The sequence below is a fragment of the Meleagris gallopavo genome, chromosome 15 (assembly GCF_000146605.3).
Source record: "Meleagris gallopavo isolate NT-WF06-2002-E0010 breed Aviagen turkey brand Nicholas breeding stock chromosome 15, Turkey_5.1, whole genome shotgun sequence".
NCBI classification, from domain to species: domain Eukaryota; kingdom Metazoa; phylum Chordata; class Aves; order Galliformes; family Phasianidae; genus Meleagris; species Meleagris gallopavo.
Genome location: NC_015025.2, coordinates 4,268,410 through 4,295,497, shown reverse-complemented (window position 1 = coordinate 4,295,497; position 27,088 = coordinate 4,268,410). Strand labels below are relative to the sequence as shown.

At 37.7% G+C, this 27,088-nt stretch overlaps 1 protein-coding gene across 1 annotated transcript in view; it reads left to right on the top strand.

The window, feature by feature from the left end:
* The window catches only part of TENM2 (teneurin transmembrane protein 2), a 541,158-nt gene that overhangs the window by 337,825 nt on the left and 176,245 nt on the right, over positions 1-27,088 (top strand). Inside the window, 1 exon segment of the mRNA XM_031555679.1 lies at positions 164-373. Within this exon segment, the coding sequence (XP_031411539.1) occupies positions 164-373 (210 nt within the window).

Below are 27,088 nucleotides of genomic sequence, written 5' to 3'. Positions count from 1 at the left end.
AAAAAAAGAAAAAAAGCTGCCTTCATTTGTGTGCATTTGATGGAATGGATTGATATCAAGTTATGAAAGTTCACAGAAGCAAAGAGTAAATAAGAATTTGTTTTCCTTTTTTTTTTTCATTACGCTCACTGCTGATCTCTGATCCCTGTGTCCTCTTTCCCAGGTCGTCCCATTCCACCTACATCCTCGTCTAGCCTTCTCCCATCTGCTCAGCTGCCCAGTTCTCATAATCCTCCACCAGTTAGCTGCCAGATGCCATTGCTAGACAGCAATACGTCCCATCAAATCATGGACACCAATCCTGATGAGGAGTTCTCTCCTAATTCATACCTACTAAGAGCATGTTCAGGGCCACAGCAGGCATCCAGCAGTGGTAAGAAAAATTGCAAACATATGGAGTTTGTTTGTGATGTGTTTGTTCTCGTTTTATACATTATTTTGCAAATGTGTTCTTTCATCACCTGAAAATTAAGAGCGTGTAGGGAAATGAGGCAGAAAATCATAGTTTTATTTCACCAAAACTTTTTTGAAAACATACTATATGTTTTTCTATTGTTTTTTTATAGAGATCTTTTTAAGTGTTATAAGCACTGTAAAATTATTACTGAAAGCTTGTCATCTAAGAAATTTAGTTTTCAAAGTGTGTTTCTTGTAAAAGAGATATACACGCAGTGGTCTTTTTATTCTGCACAGGCTAAGCCAACACCTAATGTAGTGATGAGGTTCTGTATCTGGAAATGTGTTCCTTCTGCTACTGTCTGTGTGTTCTTGCTTTAGAATCTGATTCTGTACTTTGTGATAACTAAAATCCTGATATTTTCAGCAAAATAATACTTGTCATTATGTCTTCTGGTTTAAAATATTTGCAGTTCTGCTATCAGCCATGTATTCTGTAGTTCTTAGGGTTTTCTTTCCTTTTTTTTTTTGTTTTTCTTCTTTTTTTCTTATTTTTTAGCAAATGCCTTATTTAATTTTGATGTTGAAAAACTGAAAAATGAAGATGCAATTTTTTTTCTTTCAGAATTATAAGCAAAACAAAAAGAAGCTATTATTTTTTGCTTAATTTTAAATGCACTTACTGATCTGCTCAAGGTCTCTCTTACCTGTAAAAGTACAAAACTACAAATCTGAACAGTGTAGGAGACACCATGTAGCATGGAGCTTTTTGCCTCTGTGGATACATAAAGTAGATTTAAATTATGCCCTGTAAATATTGGTGGTGAACAGTGGCAATATGAGAAAATGAGCAGAAGTTGAAAAGTAAAAGATTCAGAGTGGATAAGAGATAAAATATTTCCCTAAGTGTTGAACAAGTTTTTAGGGAGCCGATGCAGTCTCTGCCCTTGGATATTTGGAAGAACGAGTCAGTTAAAATGCTGAGCTATCTGATCTCAGAGCTGTCCTGCCTTGGCATGAGTTCGGCCTACAGACATCCATAGTAACTTCCATTTTGAACTGTCCTTTAACTCTGTAATCCTTTTGCTAAGTAAGATATTTTTAAATATCATCTGCGGTAACTATTATTACATACATTAAAAGGAATTATAATTCAGATATTGAGCATGTTTCCTTCCTTGGTCTCGAGATCTCAGGGTGTAAAATGTGAAAACAGTATTTTTGCTTGTTTTTCTTTTAGAGAGATTGGGGCTGATCTCAAGAGATGCAAGTCCCAAAATCTCCAGTTACAAAAAATTGGAAACTCAGCAGTAACTATAGAAATTATGTGGGAATATAGAAAAATATGGATATGTAGGTAAAATGTATTCTATTTTTAAGTCAGTGTAGATAACTAAATAACCGTCAAGAGTCCTTTGAAGGATTCAGCCGTTTGGGAGTAATTGTGATCTATTTAATGAAATAGTTTGCATTTTGCTCTCTGTGAAATCTGCCATGATCACAGTTATATGTTGTTACTAACATTGTTTGAAAGGCAGTACGTGGGAACTGAGAAGAAATATCAGAATGGCATCGTGAAACCAAGTAGTAGAGCAGTAAAATAGCAGAAGAAATTCAGAGCAGAGCAAAGTGACGCTTGTGGAGAATGCAGTGCCTGTTCACCAGTTGGTGATGGGCCTCCTTGAGTATGGAGTGAGTTCTGGGGGGCGAGCACGCGTCATCTTGGAGCTCAGGAATGGATGAATTTGAGTGATGAACAAGGGAGAGAAAAAAAAATAAAACTGAAAACAGAGAATGTTGTTTGGCTAAAGGATGTGATTTATCAGTTTACAAAGCTTTAAAAGGCAGGAGACTGAGAGAGAGATATAGTGAGGGCTGCTTGGTAGAAGCAAATCGCAGGTAGGTTTTAGAGACTGAAGAGTCCCTGAACACTGAGTACTTGGTATTTTTGCTGCAGCTAGAGACCATGCATGGCTTTTCTTCTGTAGTCAAATGGACCAAGCTGTAGTAAAAAAACATCTGAAAAGTTAATGGAAGATCTCTTTGTGTTTTGTTTTAAATGCTATTCATTGTTTCTTTTCGCACATGTTACCATGGCTGACACAAGGAACCTTTTCAGCATGCTTAGATATGCTTTGATTTGTTTATTAATAGCTGAGGTGTTCATTCTGTACTTTAATATTTTTCCCCCAAATAGTCAATTTTCTTCTTTAATAAGCACTCGTAGTATATTGTGGCTTTCTGTTAGTTTTCAGGGCATAGGAAAAAAGCATAATTGATTAACATTTAGAGTCTTTCATGGCACATGCTCTTTGGATTTAGTACATCCTGTAGAAACCTATCCGTATTTGTCAGGTAGGAACTTTGTTTCCTTTCAGAAGTTTATAAGAAAATACTGCAGACAGTGACATGCAGTTCAAATTGGAAAAGCTTACCTTTTTTGTCTCATTATTCTTCCTGTAAGGTTTTTAGAGTAGCTTTTACATGTTATAGAAATGTGGACCACAGTTTTATTATTTTTGTATTTATATATCTGTTATTAATTTATATTAGGGGCTATGTAAATTTAGGAACATCCTCTAGACTTTTGGAAGATAGTAGATGAATATTTTGTTTAAATTTGGGTTTGGGTTAAAAATAAATATTCGAAAACATGTAGATTCACAGTTTAGATTCCAGAAAATCTTTAAGCAGTAATAAATGCCAGTTATCACTTTCTGGGTTCCTCTTTTTAAATTATTCTCTCACAGTCCTCAAAGCGCATACTGAAAAAGAAATATTTGCAGAAGACTTCTGCTGATTTCATTGTATAGGTGTTCTGTTTGGCTGATTGTGCACTTATGGTTGCTTCCATCTCTGCAATTACAGGCTAACTACTCAACAAGTTTGAGTCATCTTTAATATGAGGTGGTAGTCATCCATATGTATTGCCCTGTGCCCTTTGCAACAGCCTAGCAATCTACCTAGGTGGATCTGGAAAAAAAAACCACAAAACTATTCAAGTCTTCAATCAAATGAGCAATCTATTGTTGGTATTATGAAGGTCTTTAATCTACAATAAATCTTTGTTAGAACTCATCAGAGCTTCTAGTTTGAGAGAAATGTGATTATAGCACTCTTAAGATGACATTACATCATTGGGGTGATTGGTTTATCATTTGGAGAAGCGACATCAATCATAACTAGCATAACCACACAGCAAATGAATTCAACCTTTCTACTGCTGAACAATGACACAATAATTGCTCAAAATCAAACTTAAAATGAAATCAGAAAATACACTTTCTTTAAATATGATGTTAACCTAGTGGAATATGTTATTAAAAATCATGTTAGAGGAAATTCTGTGTAATTAAAAATATGTGAAAGTGTATTCCTTTTTTCCTCTCATTAGAACCTGATTTTAGTTGCAGAATCATTTTCTATGCAGCAGATATTATGCTGTTTTTAATTGAACTCCCGTCACTTACATTCCTCTGCTTGTATTTCTTAATATAATATGCAGAACAATTATATTTGATGAAGGACAAGAGGTTTTTGAAAGCTGATGCACCTGCTGATGATATTTTGAAAAATACAGATATTATAGAAGGTAATGAGACCTTTTACACATGGAAAGTTAGATTTTTTTCCTTTTAGAAGAAGGTCAATTCCTGACACACCATTTTCTAGGATAGTTTCTTGGAGCTTACAGTAAGAATAGGTTTTTTCCTCTCTGTGTATTCATTCTATATATTTTCTTTCTAGCAACATAAGGTGACTCATCTTATTGGGATGCCATTGTAATGGCTTCAAGTGCAATACAATAGCACAGACTTCTAAATCGTACAGAGAAAAAAAAAGATAAGGGTTTTTGTTGCCAGCAGCTTTGCTTTCATATTTTCATGTAGAGTTATTAAACCATATTTTAGAATCCCGACCGAAAAAAATACGTATTTGTTTGTTTTTAACAAAAGTATAAAACACCTAGATTTTATCTCCTCACGCAGTAGTTATTGACTTATGGATCCATAATTAGATACATTCATCATCTTCAACCATTGCAACAATGGGAAAGTAGATGCAGAATGGGTTTTGGAATATTGTGAATTTGGGAAAAAGACGCATCTCTAAAACCTGAGAGTGTGCATTAAGCATTGTCATGATTTCCAGGAAGTTACTGAAGTTCAACTGGAAGGGCAGTCAATCATAGTTTTTCAGTGTGAACATGTCTTTTTGGCTTAATGACAATACTGTAAGGATTTGGCTCAGTGTGACTGTATTTGCCTGCAGAGCCCTTTGGATGCTGCTTAGAAGACAGCGTTTGCTTTGAGTTTTTCACAAGCAGTTATTGTCATCAAGGGGAGGGAAATGGGGAAATAAGTTGGCTGCAGTGGCTCTTGATGTTTTGTGTTGTCTGTGAGTTAGAAGTGAACTAAAATATAATCAGTCCCTTATGTTTATGACCACAGTGCTTTATAATGTAAAGGACTAATATTTATTACATTCAGTACAAATATCTAGAAGGATCTCCTGCAATCAACCTGACAATAACTTTTTATAGGATTTTGTAATTATTGTGTAAGTTAATTCATACAAGCTATCTCATTGCCGTACGTTAAAAAAATTCTTTACTTTTCCTTTTTTTCCTTTCTCCCCCCCAAAAAAAAGAAGTCAGAACTTTCATTAATACACTGTAATCAGTGGTCTTATTTGAGATCCTGCGCTGGAAATGCTTGAAAGTATGTAGTAAACTAGCTTTCTAGAGTCCAGCATCAAATAAATAGGTTTCCAGTTTCTGTTGTAAAATGCAAACCCATACAGAAGAAGTCATCTCTGAAAAATAATTGAATCCTGTAGAAAAAAAAATTACTTCTTCTGATGGTTGCATATCACCCTTTCCTGAACGGAGGAAGTGGTTTCTGTATCTGCTCATTTATGGGATAGAAAATAAAGTAGCAACAACAGAAATCTAGAATCCTTAGCTGAGCTTTTCCTTGCAAAAGATGGACTTTGGCTCACTTAGAGACTAAATGAAAGGGTTTGGAGATCTCAGTAGGCAGCTCCTTCATATTTCAGCCAGGAAGACATGGGTTTTAACTGTAGATAAGAAGCCTAGACGTGCGTAGCTATCCCAGCATGAGATCCAGTTGCTGGGTTGCTGGAAGAACTATTCCACAATTAAGTGGGCTCAGCATAGAGACCATTCAAAATTCTGACAGGAGTCTCAAAAAAGGGAAGCGCAAAGTCTGGCACCTGGTGAGGAATAGCCAACCCCCTGCAGCAGGCCAGCAGCGAGGCAGCTGTGCTGATGTGCACCTGGGGACACCAGGCTGACCGTAAGCCAGCAGTGTGCCCACAGCAGCCTGGGCTACGATAGGCAAGCGCTGGTGGTGGGTTGGGCTGGGGAGGAGATGCTTCTCTGCCCGGCCCGGCTGTGATGCAGCTGGAACACCAGGTGGGCTGCTGACCCCTGGTAATAGAGAAGGGGTCTTAGAGCTGTGAGCCCAGAGCTGGGCCACCAAGGTGAACGTGGGCTCGGTGCAGCACCAGGAGAGGCTGAGGGATTGGGGCTGCTCAGCCTGCAGAAGAGAAGGATGTAGGGGAGCTTCCCGATGGGCAGCAGTACCCAGCAGGGAGGGGCGGGAGCCAGACTCTTTGCAGCAGTGTCCATGGACACAGGGAAATGGGTACAAGCAGAAATACTGAAAATATGGTTTAGAAATAGGAAATTGACGGTGTTTTTTTGTTTACTTGTTTGTTTATTTCATCATTAAGGTAAACAAGCACTGCTCTAAACTGTTTTGTCCTGGTTTTGTTCATTTCAATCTCTTGTATGGCTTCTGAGGTCGCATGGGGGGGAAACGGAAATTGAGAAGAAAGATTTCAGCCTTCTTCACCATCACTTTTCTGTTGTAACGGCTGTATGCATTTGTGAAGAGTTTGGCTGGTGGCATGTCCTCCTGAAGCTGCTTTCCAAATGTACCATGCTGGACTCTGCTAAGCTACGTGTAGGTCAGCGACAGCTGAAGTCACGTAAGGTTCCATGGAGGCAGTTAGGATTCGGCTTTTTTATTGTTATTTCTTCACACAGATTCTAATCTCCACCTCCAAAAGGTAGCCTGGAATTACATCTATGTATACAATTACATTCACACAGAAATACCATAAGCATTGTTTTTTTCTGATGACATTTTACAGCGAGTTACCAAAAACATGTTGCAGATTTATCATTTTAATTTCTATTTACAAGATAAGAGGAAATACGTATGTTTGGTTCATCATCACTATTTTGAACTCTGTGCTACAAGACCGTCTTTCCCACTCAATACCCATGGCTGTTGTGTGCTGTCCCTGAGGTAGAAGAAAGCAAAGCTAATGTCAAGAATTCTGTCCTTAGTGCTTCTAAATGCACAAAGACCAATAAAGATTTTTCTTATTAGAGTAGGTGAGGTTGAACAAAAGCTAAAACCTGTTGTGTTCTCAGTGTTTACACCGTGAAGAATGGATCCTAGCTTTCAGATTTTAAGCAGTAGTCTTCTTCTGTATGTGTTGTTTTGAACCAAGGTTTTCATTAGCCATAAGGTCCTTACATATATTTATATATATACAAATATATACACACACATTGTTGTTTTCCATGTGTTTTAATACTTTATTTCTCTGAATCCTTAATGTCTGCTCATTTTAGTTCTGTTTCAATCCTTTAGCTCCATGTCCAAATTGGCAGCCATAGACTGGAATTAGAGGTGGAGGAGTAGCACAATATGTGCTTTCACACTGAAACTGGAGGGTGTACTTTCTCTTAAGTATCAGCTCCATGTTGCTGCAACTATTACTGATTACTATTACTGCTGTTGCTAATCTGTGTAGCATATGTTGACGATGCCAGCAGATGTCTGAATTCCAGCCAGAACTTGATTCAGACTTGATTCCAGCTATTAGATTTTGCAGAAACACTGTATTTATTAATTTATGAGTTCATAACAGACAAGCAAATCTTGAACAGAAGGTTGTAAGGTAATTTAAAAAAAAAAAGAGTACTACAAAAGCAGTAGCAGTAGCATAGCACAGTAGATAATTGTTTCTAATTTTATCGTTCCTACATTATTAGGCCCCATCATGGTACTGAGAGCTGAAGAGATTATTCTTTGCTGTTTTCACTTCATTTCAGTGTAATGCTGGTCAGTGTGTAAAACTGGCAGCCTCTGTCTTGTAGAAGAAGCAGCACAGAAAAGCAGTGGCAGCAGTAACTTTCCAAGGCTTGCTTTCACTGATAGCTCCCCTAATGGCTGGGGAACAATTCAGGTACTGCAGCTAGGCAGGCCTTGGTTTTTCTCATTACCAAACCTTATGTTGTCCTGTAGAAACTAGTTTGAGCTCACCAATAAATGTCATACATTTGAAATTTAAACACTGAATATTCTTGTTCCATGCCATGTCTTGCTTGAGAGCTGAAAGGTCCTGCTGTGTTATAATTACACATCTCCCTATTCCTCATGGTAAGTCTGACAGTTGCTTGTGTTCAGGTGGGGCATTTTTCCTTTATTTGTATGAAAAACCCAAACCTGTAACGGTTCTTGTTAGTACTCTTTGCTGTTAGCTGTGCTGTATTGGAAATGATCTGGCTTTATAGTAATACTGTCTTTTGATACACTTTTAGTCTTCTGAAACTATGTTTCCTTTCTCATTGGCAATAATGTAGTTCTAACAAATTTTGTGGTGGTTTCTGCAGCTGTTTAAATGGAAAGGCAACATTTAGAAAGCACTTCACATTTTTAACTGTCACCTGCACAGTTGGGTGGCTGATTGAAAGTGATGAATCAAGCGCATGTAAGCCATGTGTGCACATCAGACTATAACATCAAAAGCCTAACACTTAGACTGTGATTTTTTTTGAAAATTATTTGCAATATTTATACACAGGATGTTCTGTAAGTTTTTTGGTTGCTTTTTGTGTGAGTTGTTATTTTTGTTTTGGTTTTATTTTTGTTTTGGTACTATGAAAAGTTGCATCGATCCATCCTTTCTCCTTATGAATCCACGTATTTACTGTTAGGAGCATCTTAAAGTCAAACAGACAGTTTTCATCTGAGTCAGTATTCTATCCATGGATTTCCTCATTTTGATGAGGCAGAGCTATACACTTTGGCTGTATGTGCTTTATTGAAATTGTGATTTTTTTCTAGCAATAAATAATTCCTGGTTATGGAGTTATTGAATAGATTTACCCATTTTAATATGTTTATAAATATTAGCTTTACATAAGACAGATCTATAAATATATATCATTTCTTGGCCAGTTATTATCATCTCTAGAAACTGAATTTATCTTAATATTAAGCATGACTTAATCAATAGAAACTAGGAATTATTATTTTTCTTGCAGAAGATGTTCAACCTTAAGTTAAAGATCACAAGAGAGGGAGAACTCAGCACGTCCCTGGAGAAAAACTTCTCAGTGCTTATTAATTATTATTATTATTATTATTTTCATTCACACCTCTCTCTTTGCCCCACAGTTCTCACAAGCATGTCTTCTGTATCCCTTCTGCATCAAAGGAAAGATATCTGAACTCTGTCACTGGCTCTGTTTACCTGCAGCCATACTGCCCTCTGGTCGTACTCGCACTAAAAGGATTTGTAGATAGAGCTTTGATGAAACTCTCTACTGAAAATGCAGCTCTCACCAGCACAGTGTTCCCTCCTGTTATTTCTTAATCCAATTCCTTCAATAGACTGAGCAATATTATGAAAAGGACATCTTTGCTTGCATTATTGCATCTTATTTTGTAGAACAGAATTTTGTCTTTCTCACAATCTCAACTTCAGCAGCAAACTTATACAGCCTCTGTTACAGTATGAATGTGAGGAGAATGTAGTTCCTTCATTAAACAGCTGCTCTATTTTGATTTGGATTTACAAATGTAAATGTTCTGAGAGTGATGTGGTGGGATGCCTTCAAAGGTGAGCGTTGTGTTCCAGCTTGGTTCTTGTCTGTGGGGATGCCCTTAGCTTGCATCATGCCTGTGTACAGCTGGCTTACACAACCCTAAAGGCTCAGAAACAGAAAGAGTTTGCTCAGTGTAAGGCTTGGTATGGCCAGCTCCTTTTTATTGCATACTGAACCTACAGATGAGAGGTTGTTTTTCTCAAATAAATTGATCAACGAAGCAATGTTGGCTTCTTTTATAAACGTATGTCATTTATTTTTCTGCCAGATTTTTCCACTGAAAAGCTGAAAGTTGATGTAAGATTTGGCTACTGGCCTGAGTAAATGCTTACTTTTTCAGATATCTTGATATTGTGGCATGGGGGGAATCCCGTTCCATTTTGCCAGCTCCCCAAATGTTTCCACTGTTCAATTGGTGGCATTCACACATGAATGAAATTGTATTTCTATGTACCATTTGTTTGGATTTCGGGTTTTCTTCCAATCTGTAGCAATGCTTGCATTTGCTTCCAGTTCCCTGAGTTGTTTTTATTGCAGTGACCTTTTCAAGCTACGTAGGTGCTGTTTGTCATTCAGATCTCCTTTGTTCCCTACCTCACCCCACCAACATGCTGCCTCGCATGTCACTGCTTCACTGTTGCTCCTTTCTGTTTAATGCATTTGTGTTGGATATCACAGGGCTGTAACAGTGTGATTTTCAGTAATTGAACTTTTCTCTCCTTTTACTGAGGTCAGGTCTAACAATTTGTGAGATAAATAAACAGGTACTCACACACAAGCAGAAACATGATGGTATATTTATGTTATAGAGATGTATCTCACATACCTGGAATCTGAAGAAAGAAAAAAAAAGTAAAAAGGTAAATCTATAGGAAAGAGAATTTGTAACTTAATATGGAATTTGTGTTGTTTTGAGAGGACTCCTTGTCCTTGATGGTCTGTTGATTTCAGAGCAATAAGTAGAACACTCTAGTGTGGTTATAGCACTCTGCACATACCGAAATCCCAGAAGCCAGGAGTCTTACCCTGCACTCTGGTTTTCTCGCAAGTCTACCAAAGGAGGACTTGCATTCTCTGAATTTACCATGCCCTAAATCTTCCATTGTAAGTACAATTAGAGAGGTTTGGTATTGTTTCAGTAGTACTCAGTAAGGAAAAGACTTATGACATTGTTATTTCGAAATGGCTTTGTTGGTCTTAAAACTCCAAACCCAGGAGACAGTTCTTGGTATATGATGGTGATGGTTCTAGGCCACATAGTTTTTGTGATGGTAATTTAATCCTTCCTCTGAAGAACTGAGTTTACTACGTTGTTAGCAAGTCTGTGATTTTCTGTTTTATATTAAATTTCCAGAGATGAAAAGGCAGAGGGCAACTGTGTTGTAGTTATTTTGTCACAGATCCTGAACTCATTGCCAGATGAATTTCTATCTCCTAGCACTGCTGCATAATTTGCCTAAGGTGTCTTTTACCTTGGCATTTCATCCGTTTGTGTGTCATTTCTAAATGAGTAAATCCAGTAAAATACAGCCAGAGCAGTGCAGGTTAGTCAAATGCTAAGTAATAGAGGTAGAAGAGTAACCCATTTCTTCCTGTCTCTTTTCAGAAAATGGTACAAGTTTTCATATGACTGGAATTTAGATAAATGTATAGAATAGAGAGCAGTCCCAACTGCTAGTTCACGTGATTTGGACAGAACTCAAAAATATGGACTTCAGTGTTGCACTGTGAAATAGTGAAATCTATAATTTACAGTCTGAGTTTAAAGTATTTTTTTCTACTGGAATCACTGGGAATTTTGCACACGGAACTGCAGACTAGCTCCTCAGTTAATGCACACTGTAGTGAGGCGTGAAATGATCTGCCTAGGAAAATACGGGCTTCAAGCATTTTGTTTATCTATATTCTCACAAACATGGAGATAATTGTTCCGTTACAATTCTGTCTATAATAGGAGATAACAAACATGATAAGATGCAAAATGAGTTGTTGAGTTCCTGGTTCTTAAAAGCAGAATTTACAAAGCCAAGTGAAGGGAGTTGAGGGGTGTTAGAGCTCAGGTCATAATGATGACTTTGAGTTATTCTGTTTATATTGGGAATGACAATTAGAACAGGAAGAAAGAATACAGAGAAAACCAGACTGCTTTGGAGAAAAGGATGGATTTCAGAGGCTGCGTTTATGATTTGAGACTGATTTGCAGACACGATGAGTTTGTGGAGACCAGTGTGTGTGAACAGAGAGCTGATTGGTATGGCAGAGGGGCTGGGAAGGGATAGTACCTATAAAACCAATCTGAGGAAAAGACTGCAGAGAAACCAGTGTTAAAAGGCATACTGCCAGCAACTAAACCTAGTTCGTCCACGCGAGTAGAACAGCCCTTTCCTCCAAAGCATTTATAGAAAATAGCTGTATAATTCCAGCCATCAGAAGTAGTCATCCAGAAACACGTAGATGCACACAAAACTTACTTCTTCACTCATCACTTCCTCTAAATATCTTTTCCTTTCATTTTCTTTCTCTTTGTTGACAACTAGAAAGATTCCAAATTCTCCATCCTTGAATTCCTTTGAGACCATGCCAGAAAAGTAAATGCATTAGATAACCTTGTGTCATTTTCTTGCATTTTTTTAAAACAATTTCCATTAACAACCTGCTGTCACAAAGCAACTGGTACTGCTTCACAGCTCCTTAGGATGGCAGTTTTTCTCTGAGGAGACAAAGAGATTGCTCACTAAGACCCAGAATCCCAACACTGTAGCCAGCTCTTCTGGATGACATGAAGTTGAACTGTTCCACAAAGTTTAGTTCGCTACTTCTTGATGTCCAGCATTTAAATTTCTTTGAGCCAGTTAGTGCTGGTGGAACCTCCTGGATCAACAGCCTTTGTGTTCAGTGTTTTCATCTGAGGGAAGTGTAGGATGGCTTAGAGAACAGTACTTTTCTTTATATGATAGGAAAATTTGGATCAAAATTCCGTTGGTTTGATGCTTGTTCTTTCTGGATTTCTTTTGTTTGTTTTTCAGGTTTTTGGTAGTGGTTTTGTTGAATGTTTGTTTTCATTTGGTTTGTTGTTGTTTTATTATTTTTGATACTTAAATACATGCATTAAATACAATGTCATCTTTCTGAGAATCTTCATCTAGAACTGTTTTTAATAACCAATCTGTTAGGTTGAGGTGATTAACAAGCAAGTACATTGCAGCTGGTTCTTTGCAGGAAGTAATGCCCCAGCCTGCTGACTTCTATTCAAAAGACGTACAGCAATGCCAGCACTGGGTGGTTTTGCATTCAGTTTGCACAAAAAAAATCTGTGGTTTAATTATTTTGGATTTCCAGAAAATCCTCTCCAGTTATTTTGTAAGGAAGGATCTGAAAAGTTTGAGAGTATTGTAGTGAAACTGTATCGTTTCAGCCCTTCCTTCAAATGGTGTTATCAAATAAAAGGGAAAAAAAAAAAAAAAACAAAGCTTTTCTTCAAATAGTTTTTATCCATCCTCTACTCTGTATTTCCCAACACCAGATTCAGCATCTTCCCCCACCTCCAGTCTGAACACTTGTTAGATTTCTGTTCCTATTTTCGGATAAAATTATCTTATCCCTGCAAAGCAAGCCTGGCACACACGTCACAAGCAGGAGTCGCTTCCCATTGCAGCCTAACCACAGGAGCAGCAGTCTGCCTTGCTGGGCAGCTGGGTTCCTATAGCCAATGCTGAGCTCTGTATGAAAGCATGGTTTTATGTATAAGTTCTGATACTTTTTCCATTTTCAACTTGTATTTTGAAATATGTTGAAGATATGAGGCACTGTTAATTTCATACCGTTATGTGAAAGTTGCTAAATATCCCCATGAGTAAAATCCACAGCAATGGAGAATGTGTTGGGCATTGCTCGGCCATCACACAACTCGTAGCACAGACCTGCCTGCTCTAATTGCTTTCATTAAAATAAAGATAACATATTTTCTCACTGTTCTTCCCAGGTATTTATTTTATTATTATTAATCTGTATTAGTAGATAGTGGTTAAAGACTCTAATGAATCCTACATGATGCAGTCTTGTTTGTACCCTGTTCATCAAAATTCAGGTAATTAAACTGCTTTCTCACTTTTATTTTATTCTTAAATTTTGTTTGAGCCATTAACTCCTGTCTTAGTGCTGCTTTAGCACTTTTCTATATGACAATCTGTTTTACAATTACAGCATGTAAACTAACACAGGAATGTGTGTAGCTCTATTTTCATTGCTAAGCAATGTGGAGCATTAAAATTAACTTGGGTGTTATCATCACTTACACTTTATGAGTGATCCAAGTCAGAATACTGGCAGTTATTATATGATCTTGATGTAAACCTTAGAATTTTTGCATACATTTGTATGCCATGGTTCTTTAGCTGAAAATGTTAAAAAGTTAAAGGTTTTAAAAGAAAAAAAAAGCTGAAAATAATTGAATTATAAAATCATCATAAGAATTTTATGGCTACCCACTTTGAACATTATATATTTAGTCAAGCGGATGCAGCTCAAGATCCTCCAGAAGAACTGGGATCTGTGATACAAGCTTCCCTGAGTTACTGCAAGACTTTGTGTCGTTCCTCTTGGTCAGGTGGCCACTCTTCTCTTCTTCAAGAAACGTGGCAGGTGTTGCATCTTCCCCATATTTGCGCTTTTTAAAATGTCATACACTATTTTCCTAAGAAAATCTACGTAATTCTAAAAGAAATCTACTGGAAGGAGAAGTAGTAGAAAGCACCAGTAAGGGCAGAGAAGCTCCAAGACATTCCAACAAAGCATAGAGATGGAACTTGGAAGAATTTTTTGGGTTTAGAATCAAATTTCGAATTCCTACACTTCTCTCTTGAATTCTTTTTGTGAGATACTTGACGTTTTATATTGATGAAAACTGAATTACCGGGAAAAAAATAGTTGAATCTTCCCAAAGATGAGACGAGTAGAAGAAATACCGTCCTGTTGCTATTTGTGGTAATGAAGTTAGGTGGCTTTGTTGAGAACTTGGTTAACTATCACGGGATCAGAGCAACATGAAGTTCTGCTTTTGTCATCACAATGGATTGCTATGCGTCCCACAGGCAATATTGGGCTAATCAATTAATCAAGAATTTGCATAGGTATAAAAATATGTATTAAAGATTGCAGGAAATAAAATTTCATAAGAATGTATGAACAAAACACATCTGATTTTTAAAAAATGGTTGTGTAATGAAGCACATTCAGAAGGCAGTGGATTTGCAATTGAACTTGGAATATTGAAGTTTCTTTTGCGAAAATAATGGGATACACAAGTGAAATTTCCTCATGCCCTGTGGATGTTCATCACTGTGCTCAAATATTGCGTTACCCAGTTTTTCACACAACCAAGTGTGCATTTTATACCCTGTGTGTATATCCACCTAAGAATATTCCGTTCCTTAATGCAATGTGCTGACAGCTGCCAGTAAAATTTGCTTTGCTGTCCAATGTAAAAAAATGTTCATTACGAAGAATAGCATAATTAACATTTATGCTTACATGCTTCACTGCTCCAGTACTTCGATCCAGTATATATGATACACGTGCAGCAGATAGACTAGCTGTTGAATTAGTGAATGTAAGTATCATATTTATTTCAAAGATCTTCAAAATGTTACAGCTCTTGTTTTTCCTGGTGATCATCATCTCCTTAAAACTTTTGTCTGTAATGAGATAGATAGAAAATTTTAAGAGATTTGGACAAAATTATTCCAAAACAAAAACAAAACAATTAAGGATGTCCCACAGAATGGTTATTGTGTTAGAATGTTCTCACTGTTGAATTTCCAGCTGACAGTATGTTTGAGAAATCTTTAAACAATTTGATCTCAAGTATGATGCATTTCGTAGGACTGATATTAGATGTAGTCGTTGATTTAAAATATATATATATATTTCACACTGTATTTTTTTTCTTGAGGAAAATAATTCAATCTCTGTTTTTAAACTACTAACCCTTTGATTTATAATCTTGCCATTAAAATACTTCAGAATATTATAATACTTTGCTATTAATATTCCAGGAGATATTATCTAATACAAACTGATATTGCTAGATATATTTGGTTTTTACCAGTATCCAGCCTGCAGACCTGCAGAATTTGTATGTGATTTTCATCTTGAAAATGCATATATACATGCACATAACTACTGTGGGTCACCTTCTCCCTGCCATATATTCCCACCTTAGTGGAGTTAGCTGTAGTGGTAGGAACATGTTCTGCTGCTTGGTTTGGTTGTTCTGTATTTTTGTTAAGCAGCTATTGGAGACATTACTTCAGAGTTGATGGAAATAAATTTTTACATGGAAAGTTCTATGTGCTATAAACCAAGTCACTCAAACTTAAAAAAAGTTCTGTTAGTACTGGCCAAGAACTGATGGAGAAGTGGGTGAAAATTGAATCACGGGTAGAGACAGGATTTGAAGCATTCTTAAAGGTTATATTCTGTGCCATGTTTCTCATTTAATCTCCAAATAAGTTTTCTGTGTTTCAGAGGCTCATCAGAGTCACTGTTCAATTTGACTATGTGCTCATTGTTCAGGTTACTAAGAATAGGCTTTACTCTTAAAACCCTTACTCCACAATATTGAATAAGCTGAGATTGGCAATTTTCAGCTTTCTGCCTGAAATGATCTTTGGAGTGGTTCTGCTTTAATCTTACACTTTAATCTGTGTTGAGGAGAACAGGAGGCCGTGTAAACTGGTTTCCAGAACTTCTTGTTGCTTGAAATGGTGTCACATCCAATATGTGTTCCATTGCCATTGCCTGACACAGGCTAGAAATGACACCTCAGCTTTGGTAATACGGCTTTGAGACTCGTTAGCTGGTGCTGGGAAGTGTACAGATGGTGGCGTTTGGCAAGCCAGTGCTTGTGGTGGAAGTCTTCTCTGTTTGAAGTCATTGGCTTAATTGTTGATTTACTTGTCACTGATTCATTGTCATTTAAATGAGAACTTAATTAAGCAAACTTTGATTAAAATTCCATACGAAGAATGTAAGTGTTGGTAAATGATAATTATGCTCAGAATTGCTAACACATTGCAAATACCTCCTATTACCTGGCTGGCTCTTTCTGACTCCTCTGTGGTGTTTCTCATAGTGAATTTCTGTGTAGTGTTGTTCTGTCTTTAGCTGATTATAGAATGAGTTAATTACAAATAGGTTTTGCAAAACCCAGGAGCAAACACCAAGGTTTAACAATTATATGCATTATTTCTTGGGAAAATCTGCTGTTGCCTTTGAGCTTTGGCACATTCACCATTAATATACTCAGAATCAGGGTTGTAAATCTGGGGGCTTGATGTTTAGGTTTAATGATGAAGAGGAGAGCTAAAGGCTTAAGGAGAGTCAGAGATCTTGAGTCTGTTGAGGAGGAAGATTGAGCAGAAGTAACAAAAGGCAGTGTAGGCTGAATTAGAAAAGCTGTAGAATGTGTTTGTGATGGGATTCGTGGTTATCCCTATGGATTAATCAGTGGATAGAGGCCTCTCATATGTCACGTTCAACTCAGAGGTATTTACATTTACAGCCAGAATTGACTCAACCACTACACCAACCATAAATTGTCTCTGTTGATGCACACAGACATGCGTGCCCCGATCACAAATGCTATAAATATATGATGTGCAGCACATGTATACTCGCTACATGCATATAGACATATATTTACTAGTAAATGTTTTTAAAAAAAATGAAGAGGAATCAGGTAGACTTTTTTATAAAACTAGGAAGAGTCTGGGTATCTGAAAAATTCTTCTGGACAAAAGAAAAAGGGCATTATCTGTAATTAGAAATAATAATGTGTAATTGGTTCATTTGCCATATTTCTACAGTTCTGATTTAGTTGAACAATGTGATCATTATGCCACCAATTTTCAATAGAGGTGTCACAATGAAAAATAATTGCAATATTCCACAATATTAACTGTACCCTAATTGCAAAAGTTTTGAAATATAATTACCATGAAAGCTAATGCGACAGGGAACATTAAGCATAATTAGTGTATTTTAAAAAAGGGAAAAACTGTTAGAAGCTTATTATTGTCTCGTAAGGTAGCTTCAAATTAGCGAGATGCAGAGCACTTTCATCTAGGTTTTCTGTAATTTTCACTATTAGCACAGACTGCAATAAATTTATTTGACATAGCCCACACCTGCTAACCCCGCAGGAGAGAAATTCTAATGTGTACAGGGCCCAGATTTCTCGCAGAATCTGTCACATTTTCACCATTTCCTGGGAGACAGCAGTGGGTAAGTTTTTGGTTTTTGCTGTTTTGTTTTTTTTTAATCAGTCAGTCATGCTGTATTGTTCAATTTTAACACTGTTTTAAGAAATTTTTTTTGCAAAAAGATGCATAAAAATGCAATTACAAAGCACTTAAACCAACATTAATTAGAAATTATAACTAGGTTCTCTAAAATTATGTAGTTTGTATATTTTCTTTACAAAACGACCACAGTCTTTCTCATAGAGCATGAAAGTTCACAGAGTGATTATAATCAGTTGTCTGAAGTGTAAAACAGTGGAACGTTCCTGTAGCCATGCAGCAGGGGGTGGGCTCCAAGCTCTAAAAAGCAGTACTCATTTTTATAAGGTTAGCATTTCAGAAGAAACATCTGAGATATTTCCGTGCGTGCTTTTTGATAACATTTTGGAATTAGAAACTGAGGTCTGGTTTTGCTGTCGAAAAAACTACTGAAATGTATTTTGGAATAAAGCTGGGTCCAAACAAATGTACAGACTGGCAATGTCAGCTTAAGTATTACAGTGGATGCAGTTTTAAGAAACATTTGTATTGTTGGGTCCTAAATCACTGAGGCCATTGAAGTTTCATTTTATAACTGCTGGCTGTTACTGCAGGTTTCTAACGGATTTGGTGTTGAAAGGAAACGAGGTTGTACATGAGATCAGCTGGTACAACGTTTTTTCATAGAATCATCTCTTAGGGAAAAAAAGGCACCTGGTATTAATTTTTCAGGTGTGATTTACAAAATGACACATTTTGTTTTCAGTTTAACTCTGCTGATTTTGAATTTACCCAATGTCTGACAACAGCAAAAATTTTTTAAGGAAGTTTAGCCACCATAAATGCTTTCACCATAATATTTTTTAGGATATACGGATGTTTTCCTTTTTCCCCCTCTCTAAAAGTACAATTGGATTAAGATGAGCTAGAATCTTATCTGGGGAGCTGAAGAAAACTCTTCTTCTTAATGATTTATCTAAAGGCAAGGCTCTTTTGTAAATAAGATTTAGCAAAGGAAGAACAGTGATGACACGTGCAGTTAGTTCTGCATGCTCTCCACTCTCTATGATACCATGCACTTCCACGCTGTTCCTTCCTGCTCCTTGTGCCCAGGTGGTGGCTGCGTGCTCCCCACCCTGCATCATCTGCAGTGCTCCTGAGAAAGTGCTGACCCACGCAGTGGGTGTGATAATCAGTCCTACCCCCTGGGAAAAGTAGTGCTCATTTGAGAAGCTGAGAGCTCTCAGCGCCAGGTTCCCGTGTGGCTGCACAAGCGGTAACCAATAGAGGAGCAGGAGGGGGAGCAGTTTGGCAGTTTCTTCAGCGTAGATGGCCAGGGAACCCCAGCAGTGATCTGTATGTTGGAGTACTTCTCCTCCTCGTTGCTTACCACCAGGCTAAGACTGTGCCGCCTTTAAAGGCGTCAAGATTAGCATGTATTTCCTTTGGCTTAAGGGTGGCAGTCAGTGCCTCCTTTAGAGGATGCTCCACGGTGCCCACAGCTGCTGCTCCTTATTCATCTTTTTGTGTGAAGTCAAAACCGATTCCTTATTGCTGGGTGCTCTGAACCAAATTTCCAAAATATGTCCTGCCTGCTGCTAGTCCTTTCTCTAGTAGAGAACTGTTTTTGGTTGTGATTTTATCCTCATTTCCTCTTAGTCTCCTAGTTATTTTGAGCCTTAGCAAACAGCTCAAAATTACTGCAGCAGTGTCAGAGTCAAGGCCCTCTGCCAACAGCTGCCATCACCATTTCTGAGCAGCTTAAGGCTCTGCTTCAGTTTTAAAGATCACCTAATGGATCTGTTCTTTTACTTTTTCAAACAACTTTAAGTTCTGTGTTTTGCAAGACTTGCTGTGAGAGACTCATGTATTTCATGCATGCTGGTAATTCCATGGTTTAATTTCCCTGTTATTTACTATAGAAAAAGTTATTTCATTAACTAAATTGAAACAGATGAGTGTAGAGAACAGAACTCTGACAGGCAAATTTAAGTATGTATTCACTATCCAAAATCAGGCCTTAGGTTTTCAGAAGTTAAGCTCTGTATAGACTCCCATATGAAAAAGAAGGATTTCTTTCTTTTCTCCTTCTCTCTCAAACATCTATGCAACTATTCATGCATACAGATAAGCATGTAAATATTCAGAAGTGTAGATTTTTAAAAATTAGACCGTATGTAGTATCTAAATTGGACCTGTCATTACAACCACACAAGCATTTGTTCGTAGTACTGCTCAACTTCTCTAGAAATGCATGTTGCACCTTGATTCCTTTCAAACTTGTTTTCAGATGTGAGCATTATCAGTTGTGCTAAGAACTCGTGTTTGCAGGAAGGTGGCTTTCGTGGGGAGCGTCAGCCCTGGCAGGTGCAGTGCTTTCGGAAATGCTGGTGTCACTGGTGCTGACCTCATGTCTTCTGTCTTGGTACCGTTTAGGGGACAAATTAAAAATAATGCTCAGATATAAATGTTGTTCTTGGTTGTGTGTATAGATGGATTTTAAACTCACTCTATTTAGCTTCCTCAGTGTCTTTGAACAGAGGAAGAGAGTGGGGAAAAGATTATAATAGTTAACTTTGCGTCAGTCACCTACACCCACTGTTGCCCATGGAACCTTTGCCATGGGTCAGTGGAATTACCAGTCCTTGAAATGAGTGGGAGATACTTTTGTCTCTGTTCTTTGATGGACCGTGTGTCACTTCTGTTTAAGGCATGCCAAAAATTGTACATCTGAATCTTCTTCAGAATCCTCATTCTTTGGTCCCCTTTGCTGCCTGGTTTTCATTGAGGGGTGTTAAATTCAGATGGCAAGCCCAACTTGTTCCTCTCTTTGTTTAGCAGGGAGGGTGCCTTCATTAATTAACATGATATTTGGTTTAGTCAAAGTAACACTTGTAATCTAGAGGTCACCCTTGGTCTCTAAATACCATTACAATTATGTGTTCTATGCTTCACAATATATCTGTTAGTGAATACCTGTTTTTTCTTCTCATTTGGATTTCCTTTTTATTTTTCATACCTATTTGAAGTCAGATATTTCTCTTTGGGATTTACTGCCATAAATTGCTGTCCATTTCTATATTCCCACCAGCAGTGTGTTTGAGTAGCACACAGCAAAGTTTATGAATCACTTCTCCTTGACAGTTCATAACGATCACAACATTCTGCCACAGAGCCAACAGCAGCAGTGAATGATATTAGCACCCAGCTCTGCAGAAAACTCTGCTCGGTAATTAAACATTAAACCTCTGATGCCTATCATCATTCAGTGCCAAGACCCTTTACAGTACAGGTTTTGCTATATTCAGGTAATGATATTAGAGATGATAATTTATTCTAGAAGTGTAGCTATCTGAAGGATGAATTTGCTGAAATCAGAATTGCATTTATAAGCAGGCTTTTCAGGACTTTTCTCCTAATGCTGCCTTTCACTATGTGGGAATATTTACTAAGTTAAAAATCCTCTGAATGTGGGATAATTGATGAAGAGCGATGAAAAAAACAATATTTAAAACAGTGACATCAGTAGCAGTGCATATTATAATGCAGAGATCTGCTTTCATTCAGTAAGGACAAACGATCCAGCAGCATTTCAGCTCTGGGCTTAGTTTCCAAGTTAATCTGCCACTGCTTTGTTGTCAGTGTAAAATTGAGATCAACTCAATTGCTAACAAAGCAGCACTGAAACACCAAATAAAAATTCAAACTTATAACAAATAACGCACATCTGACAGAAATCATGAAGTCTGCTTTCCATCAGTATGTGCACATATTTTATATTATTGTGATGAGAAATAATAAGGGTAACCTCAAAGGAATGAATGGCTGAGTGGAGTTTGGTGTAGCAGCTGCAGTTCCTGCTCACCAGCCAAAGCTGCTGTGCTCACTCACTTCAGCGTTAGTAACTGTCTATGTTACAAAAATAAGGGCAAAAGGAAGGTAACACACAGTCATAAAAAGCCCAAGCATGCAGAATGTTGCTCGTTGTCAGAAGTGAGGTTGTCCCTGCAGTCATCTTGCTCTTTCCTTTCCAAGGTCGGTGCTGTGCCCTGCAGGTGGGAGCCCTGTCTGCCCCCTCAGCCCAGCAGCTCCATGGCAGCCCAGCAGCAGGGCTGGTTTGTCTGCCCTCCTGTCTGTTCAGTACACATCATTTGCTTTTCTGTCCAGTCCTGATTCTCATTTTCCTTGCTCATTTTCTTATGTTTCTTCCTACTCAGGCTTCTAGTCTTTTCCCTGTTTAGATATGTAGGGTTCCATTTGTGTTGGGGTGTTTCTCTGATACAAAGTCCCTGTACTTTCAAATGCCTTATCTCAGCTGCAAAGCACAAGGTACTTTGGTTGTTCAAACAAAACGTTGCTCTATTTTCTTTCATATGTAAAATAAATAAATAAAATATTTGTTCTGTATATCTTCAGAAGAAGTGCAAGCCAATTTCCAAAGCAAGACTGTGACAATACATTTACTGTAAAACGATGACCAGGCAATTTGGAAATGTCTTTAAGCAAGAAAAACAATTTTCTAGTAAGCAGTATTGGCAAAGATTAATAATTAGTGGAGATTTTAGTGCACTGGAAGTATGGACAGACGTAAAATTGCCAGAAATGTGGAAGTCATTGAATATTATTTTTCTATTTTTCATTTAAATTATTTTATTTATTAACTTTTAGAAAACCCATGTTCTAACAGCTGCCATGGAATTAATCTTTATTTACACCTCTGAGAATAAGAAAAAGCTTTAAAAGTCACTGTGCAGAAAATAAAAGAATGTTTACAAAATAAATACACTTTGTGCTTGGAATAATGATTAATTGAAGTTTGAAACAGCTGTATTCAGTCTTGAGATAGTTGTTATCTTCTTTTTAATGTATCTTTAGGATAAAAACAAAACCAACAAGTACTGAAAATACAAAGTATTGGTGCTGTTGGGTTAGAAACAAAGAGTAGAGAACTCTTAAGATCCAACAGAAGCTACATTCCTACAAAATAAAATAAAATACTTGAAAGAAGAATATTGCATCTTTTTCAGTATGTGATTAATGTAGCTAATTCTTAATAACCAAAAGTGAATTCTGCTGCTACATGTTAGGTGATTGAATTACCTAATAGTCTGCTACTGTTTTGAAATATGGAACTTTGGTTATTCGTAGAGAGCCTTTGGGCAGACTCAAATGCAACAGCAGTAATGCCCCACTGCATTATTCCAAAGTTTGTCGCCTAGTATTTAGAAAATATATTTCAAATAGGAGTTGGATTTCAGGCCTGAAGAAGAACAAAACCCGTGTGTCTGCTAACTCTCGTTCTTACACACCTCAGCTCGTCCCTGCGTGCTCGAAGGTAACAGTATGAAATGTTAAACTAAGGAGGAAGCTGAGTCAACAAAGAACTGCAAAGATTGTCTCTTCTATTATGTGGTATTGCAGTCCGTAGCGTGGTCCTGCCTCCAGGCGTGTGGGATTTGTGGTAATGTAAAATCCCAGTTTTACATAGCGGTTATTCTGTTATAGCTCACCATATGCAATGGCTTTAAATGGCTTTTGAAAGGGTTTTTTGTTCACATAAAAAAAAACCTTCTTTTTGAGAGGTTATTATTTATGGCCAGGTGCCAGATCTCAGAATTGCTCCTAAATGCAGTTCAAAAACTTAAGCAAGCTGTCTCCCAGTTCAGTGATGCTGCCCAAACATTGGTTGCAGTGGCATGCAACCACATAAAAAAAGAAAGCGATGACTAAAGTTTTGCTTGTGGTAGGGTAGTTCACTCCTATTTGTGAACTTCTTTTGTATCAAGTTGAGTGTAACTTTTTCAGTCGTCATGTGTTCTCATAACCAGCTACTTTAGGGACATTCTGTGCTTTCAGGTGGAGTGTAGCAGTACTGCTAACTAGGATGAATGATCATAGAATCACAGAATTACAAGGTTGGAAACAAACTACAAGATCATCTAGTCCAACCATCCTCTCATTACCATTGTGACTACAGCACTAAACCATATCTCGCAGCTCCTCATCCAGACACCTCTTGAACACTGCCAGGGATGGTCACTCCACCACCTCCCTGGGCAACCGTTACAGTGTCTGACCACTCTCTGAGAGAAGAAGTTTTTCCTTATGTCTAATCTAAACCTCTTCTGGTACAACTTGCAGTATTTCCTCAGGTCCTGTTTATTGCCTGAGACCTGATACAGACCTCACTTGAATTTTGGAGAGGTCTTTTAGCAGCTGTGTGTAACTGACTAGTTTTCAGGTTGAATGAAACCGTTTGAGTTTCTCACCAATGTCTAGGCTAGAATAAGCATAAGATTATTTAGAGGAGCTTTGAAACATTAATTCATTTGGCAAACTGGTATAGGACACAGCATCTTAAGGGAAGAGGAGAAAGGATGGTGAAAGCAATTAGAGAAACCTTCTGACAACTCTTTCCAGGAGGTGTAGCCAACTTCTTGCAGGAAAGGATCTCCTGGCACTGGTGTCAGTGTTTAAGGACAGTTGTAACCCTCAAGATGAAAATGCAGGTTGGAGGGGAAGGCGCGCTGAGATACTTGCAGATTGCTCCAAATGGAAACCAAATTACCACAATCATAAATACAGTTTGTTTCTTCAAATCTTTTAGTCAGACATTTCGGAGATTGTTAGGTGTTTTAATATAAAATCTAGTTTCTTGAGCAATCAACCTTGTGATCTGAATTTTGCCATATCCATATTCATGTCTGTGTTTACATACGTGTTTGTCGATTGCATCTTAGTAATGTGTAATTTCTGTTTCTTCCTTTTGTCTGGAGGCCTCTCATATTACATTTAGATTGTATCCTTTATCATCCCAAATTGACATTTATGCTTTTACTGCTATTGTTTGCCTAGCTCCTCTCTGGTATGGATCAACAATTTGTTTTAATCTGTGTCACTTCTCTTATCTCCCTCTACACAGAGATGCAGTCATTTTGCACTAGCGTACGCCTACAGAGATTGTGTTAGCAACACTGCGATGGTTTCCCCCTTCCCATCTGAATTGCTGGGGAATCTTAATTGCTTTTCCAGTTAGTTTACAGGAACGCAGAGATGACTGCATGCGCAAGTCTGGTTTTGACGAAAGTAACGGTGTGCCAGGGCCTATGAATAAATAAATCTGATTTCCGTGGGAGAATATCATGGCAATAGATAGGAAGGCACAGAATGGAAGCACATTGTAGTTTAGAGACATTATTCCTTACTCCTGTTTGGGGGCTAAGTGAAGTCCAAAGGGTGCTGCCCTACATCGGCGGGCGTGCTCTTCTTTCTGTTTGTATTTCAGGCGCGGCTGAGTTGGTAAGCAAGATTAATGTTTTGTAGATTTCTAAAATAGTGGAACGAAACTTGGGCTGGAGACATTTGGATTTCCAGAGGGCCTGGGAAGCTCTGGAGCTTTGCATAGCTGCTATTTTTTTTCCTGTGGATTGTTAGCTTACTAGTAATCATTTTAACTGTATGTGTTCAATCCCTTCCCCAAAACTTCAGAAATAGTTCTGTACTTAAAAAATGTCTTAATATGTGCATACTGACAGATGTGGAGCTGTAAGCAAAGGCTTGAAACGAGTGAGATTTACATACTGAGCAGTGAATGTCTCTCTGTGGAAAGAAGGAATAATGAGAGCAATCAGAATAGCGGAGCAGGGAGCAGTCATGTAAAAAGTGTTCTGCAATACTCGATAGATCAATTTAGGTGTGAAGGCTGAAAAGGGGGAGCTAATGAAATAGTGAGTGATGCAGAGATGTGCTACCTGGGTACCTGCCCAGTCCTTTCTTTACATGCACGTGTTGCCCTCTGTGACTCCGCATGCAGCCTGCAAGGGCCTCAGTGGCACTTCTGTTTTGCTTGGGGTGAATTTCATGCACCGTGAGTTCGCCATTTGTTACAAAATATGATGGTGTCCGTGCAGTGCCTTCTCAGGAGGAAAGCCTGAGGAGTAGGGTGGGGATGGGAAATGGCTTTGTGTTCATGTACATCCAGGGATAAGTGCTGACTGATTGCAGACAGCAGACACCAGCTCAGTAGGAGCTGATGAATATGTTTATTAGTGAAAGCCTCTGTGTCAGAATTTGATAGAGGAACAAGAGAAATGTCACAAGGAAGCACAATGTGAATTTAAATTCTTTATTAAGTTACTTAGCAATGGCAGCAATATGTGTTTGTCTGTGTGTATATATATGTACATGGGAAGATAAACAAAGGTAATACTCCCCTGCCTCATTTAGTTCTGGTAGCTTCAACTTCATGAGACATCAGAGTAGCTTTCACTGTGGCATCCTTGTTGGTGACAGCATTTCCTGCTTACATTTTCTTCCCATTTTTTTCTTTTCAAATATTGACTATTGTTGTTTTTACTTGAAGAAAATAGCTACAGTTTGGAGGAGTACATAGCATGTGTCTTGAAGGAAGAAAAGGAAATAAATTTTCCTTTTTCAGCAGTCTGCTGTACTGTAGTATGGGATTGAAAGCAACCCAGCAGGATGCCCACAGAAGCCTGACAGTGATGTGCCAGATAGATAGTTCAGGGACCACAAGTAAGTGATGGACTATTTCCAACCTTTATGAATCATGAGATTCTTTTTTTCTTTTTTTTTTTTCTACATCCCTCTAAAAACTGTGGCAGACATCATGTCAGTCTTACCAGACGTGAATAAAGAATGCCTGTAGCACTGTAGCTCTTAAATGTATGACCTAGAGATGCCTTATTCTGGTTTGGTATGCAGAATCTCCTTGACCAGCAGCTTTGTTTCCTTTTGCTTTTAATTGAAGTTAGAAAAAAAGATGTATCCTTTAATAATATCTGTAGAGTGAGTATGTTATACTTGCATCTGAACTAGCTAGTATGGATCGTGTGAATTACTGAAAAAAAGAAAAGAGGAAAAGAGTGTTGCTTCTAACAGTGAAGCATTAAAAAGCACTGTAAGAGTAAAGACAGTGCACTATTGTCATTTATTTTACTCAGTTGATGCTGCCGTTCATTTGAGCAACATAAGCCAATGACAGGCTTGGCTCATGAGTGAAAAGAATAATATATTCTTGCAAAGTAGTTGCATCGAACAGGAAGCTCCAGCTCCATTTACACAATATATGTTCAGGCATACAGATTGTTTGCAAAAGCACAACAGTTATTGGAAGAATTTTGACACCAAATGTGTCAATGCTAAATTCCATCTCCTGTCCCACCGCCTGTTATCTACCTTTCATTCCTTTCGAAGGATCTCACAACATATTTTATTCTAATTAATTATTTTTAACAAAGTAAGATCGATTTTGAACTTAGCAATATTTGTTCCCTTACGTTGTCTCAGTTCTCAAGACCTTCTCTGTTCAGCACTGTTTATTTGAATTCTCTCAATTTCGTGAACATTTTCTAAATAACAAATGCATTTTATTTCCTGTCCTGTTATTACTTTTTCTTTCAGCTACCTATCCCTATCATAAATACAAAATCTACAGGCTTAAATCTAATTTTATTTGGCA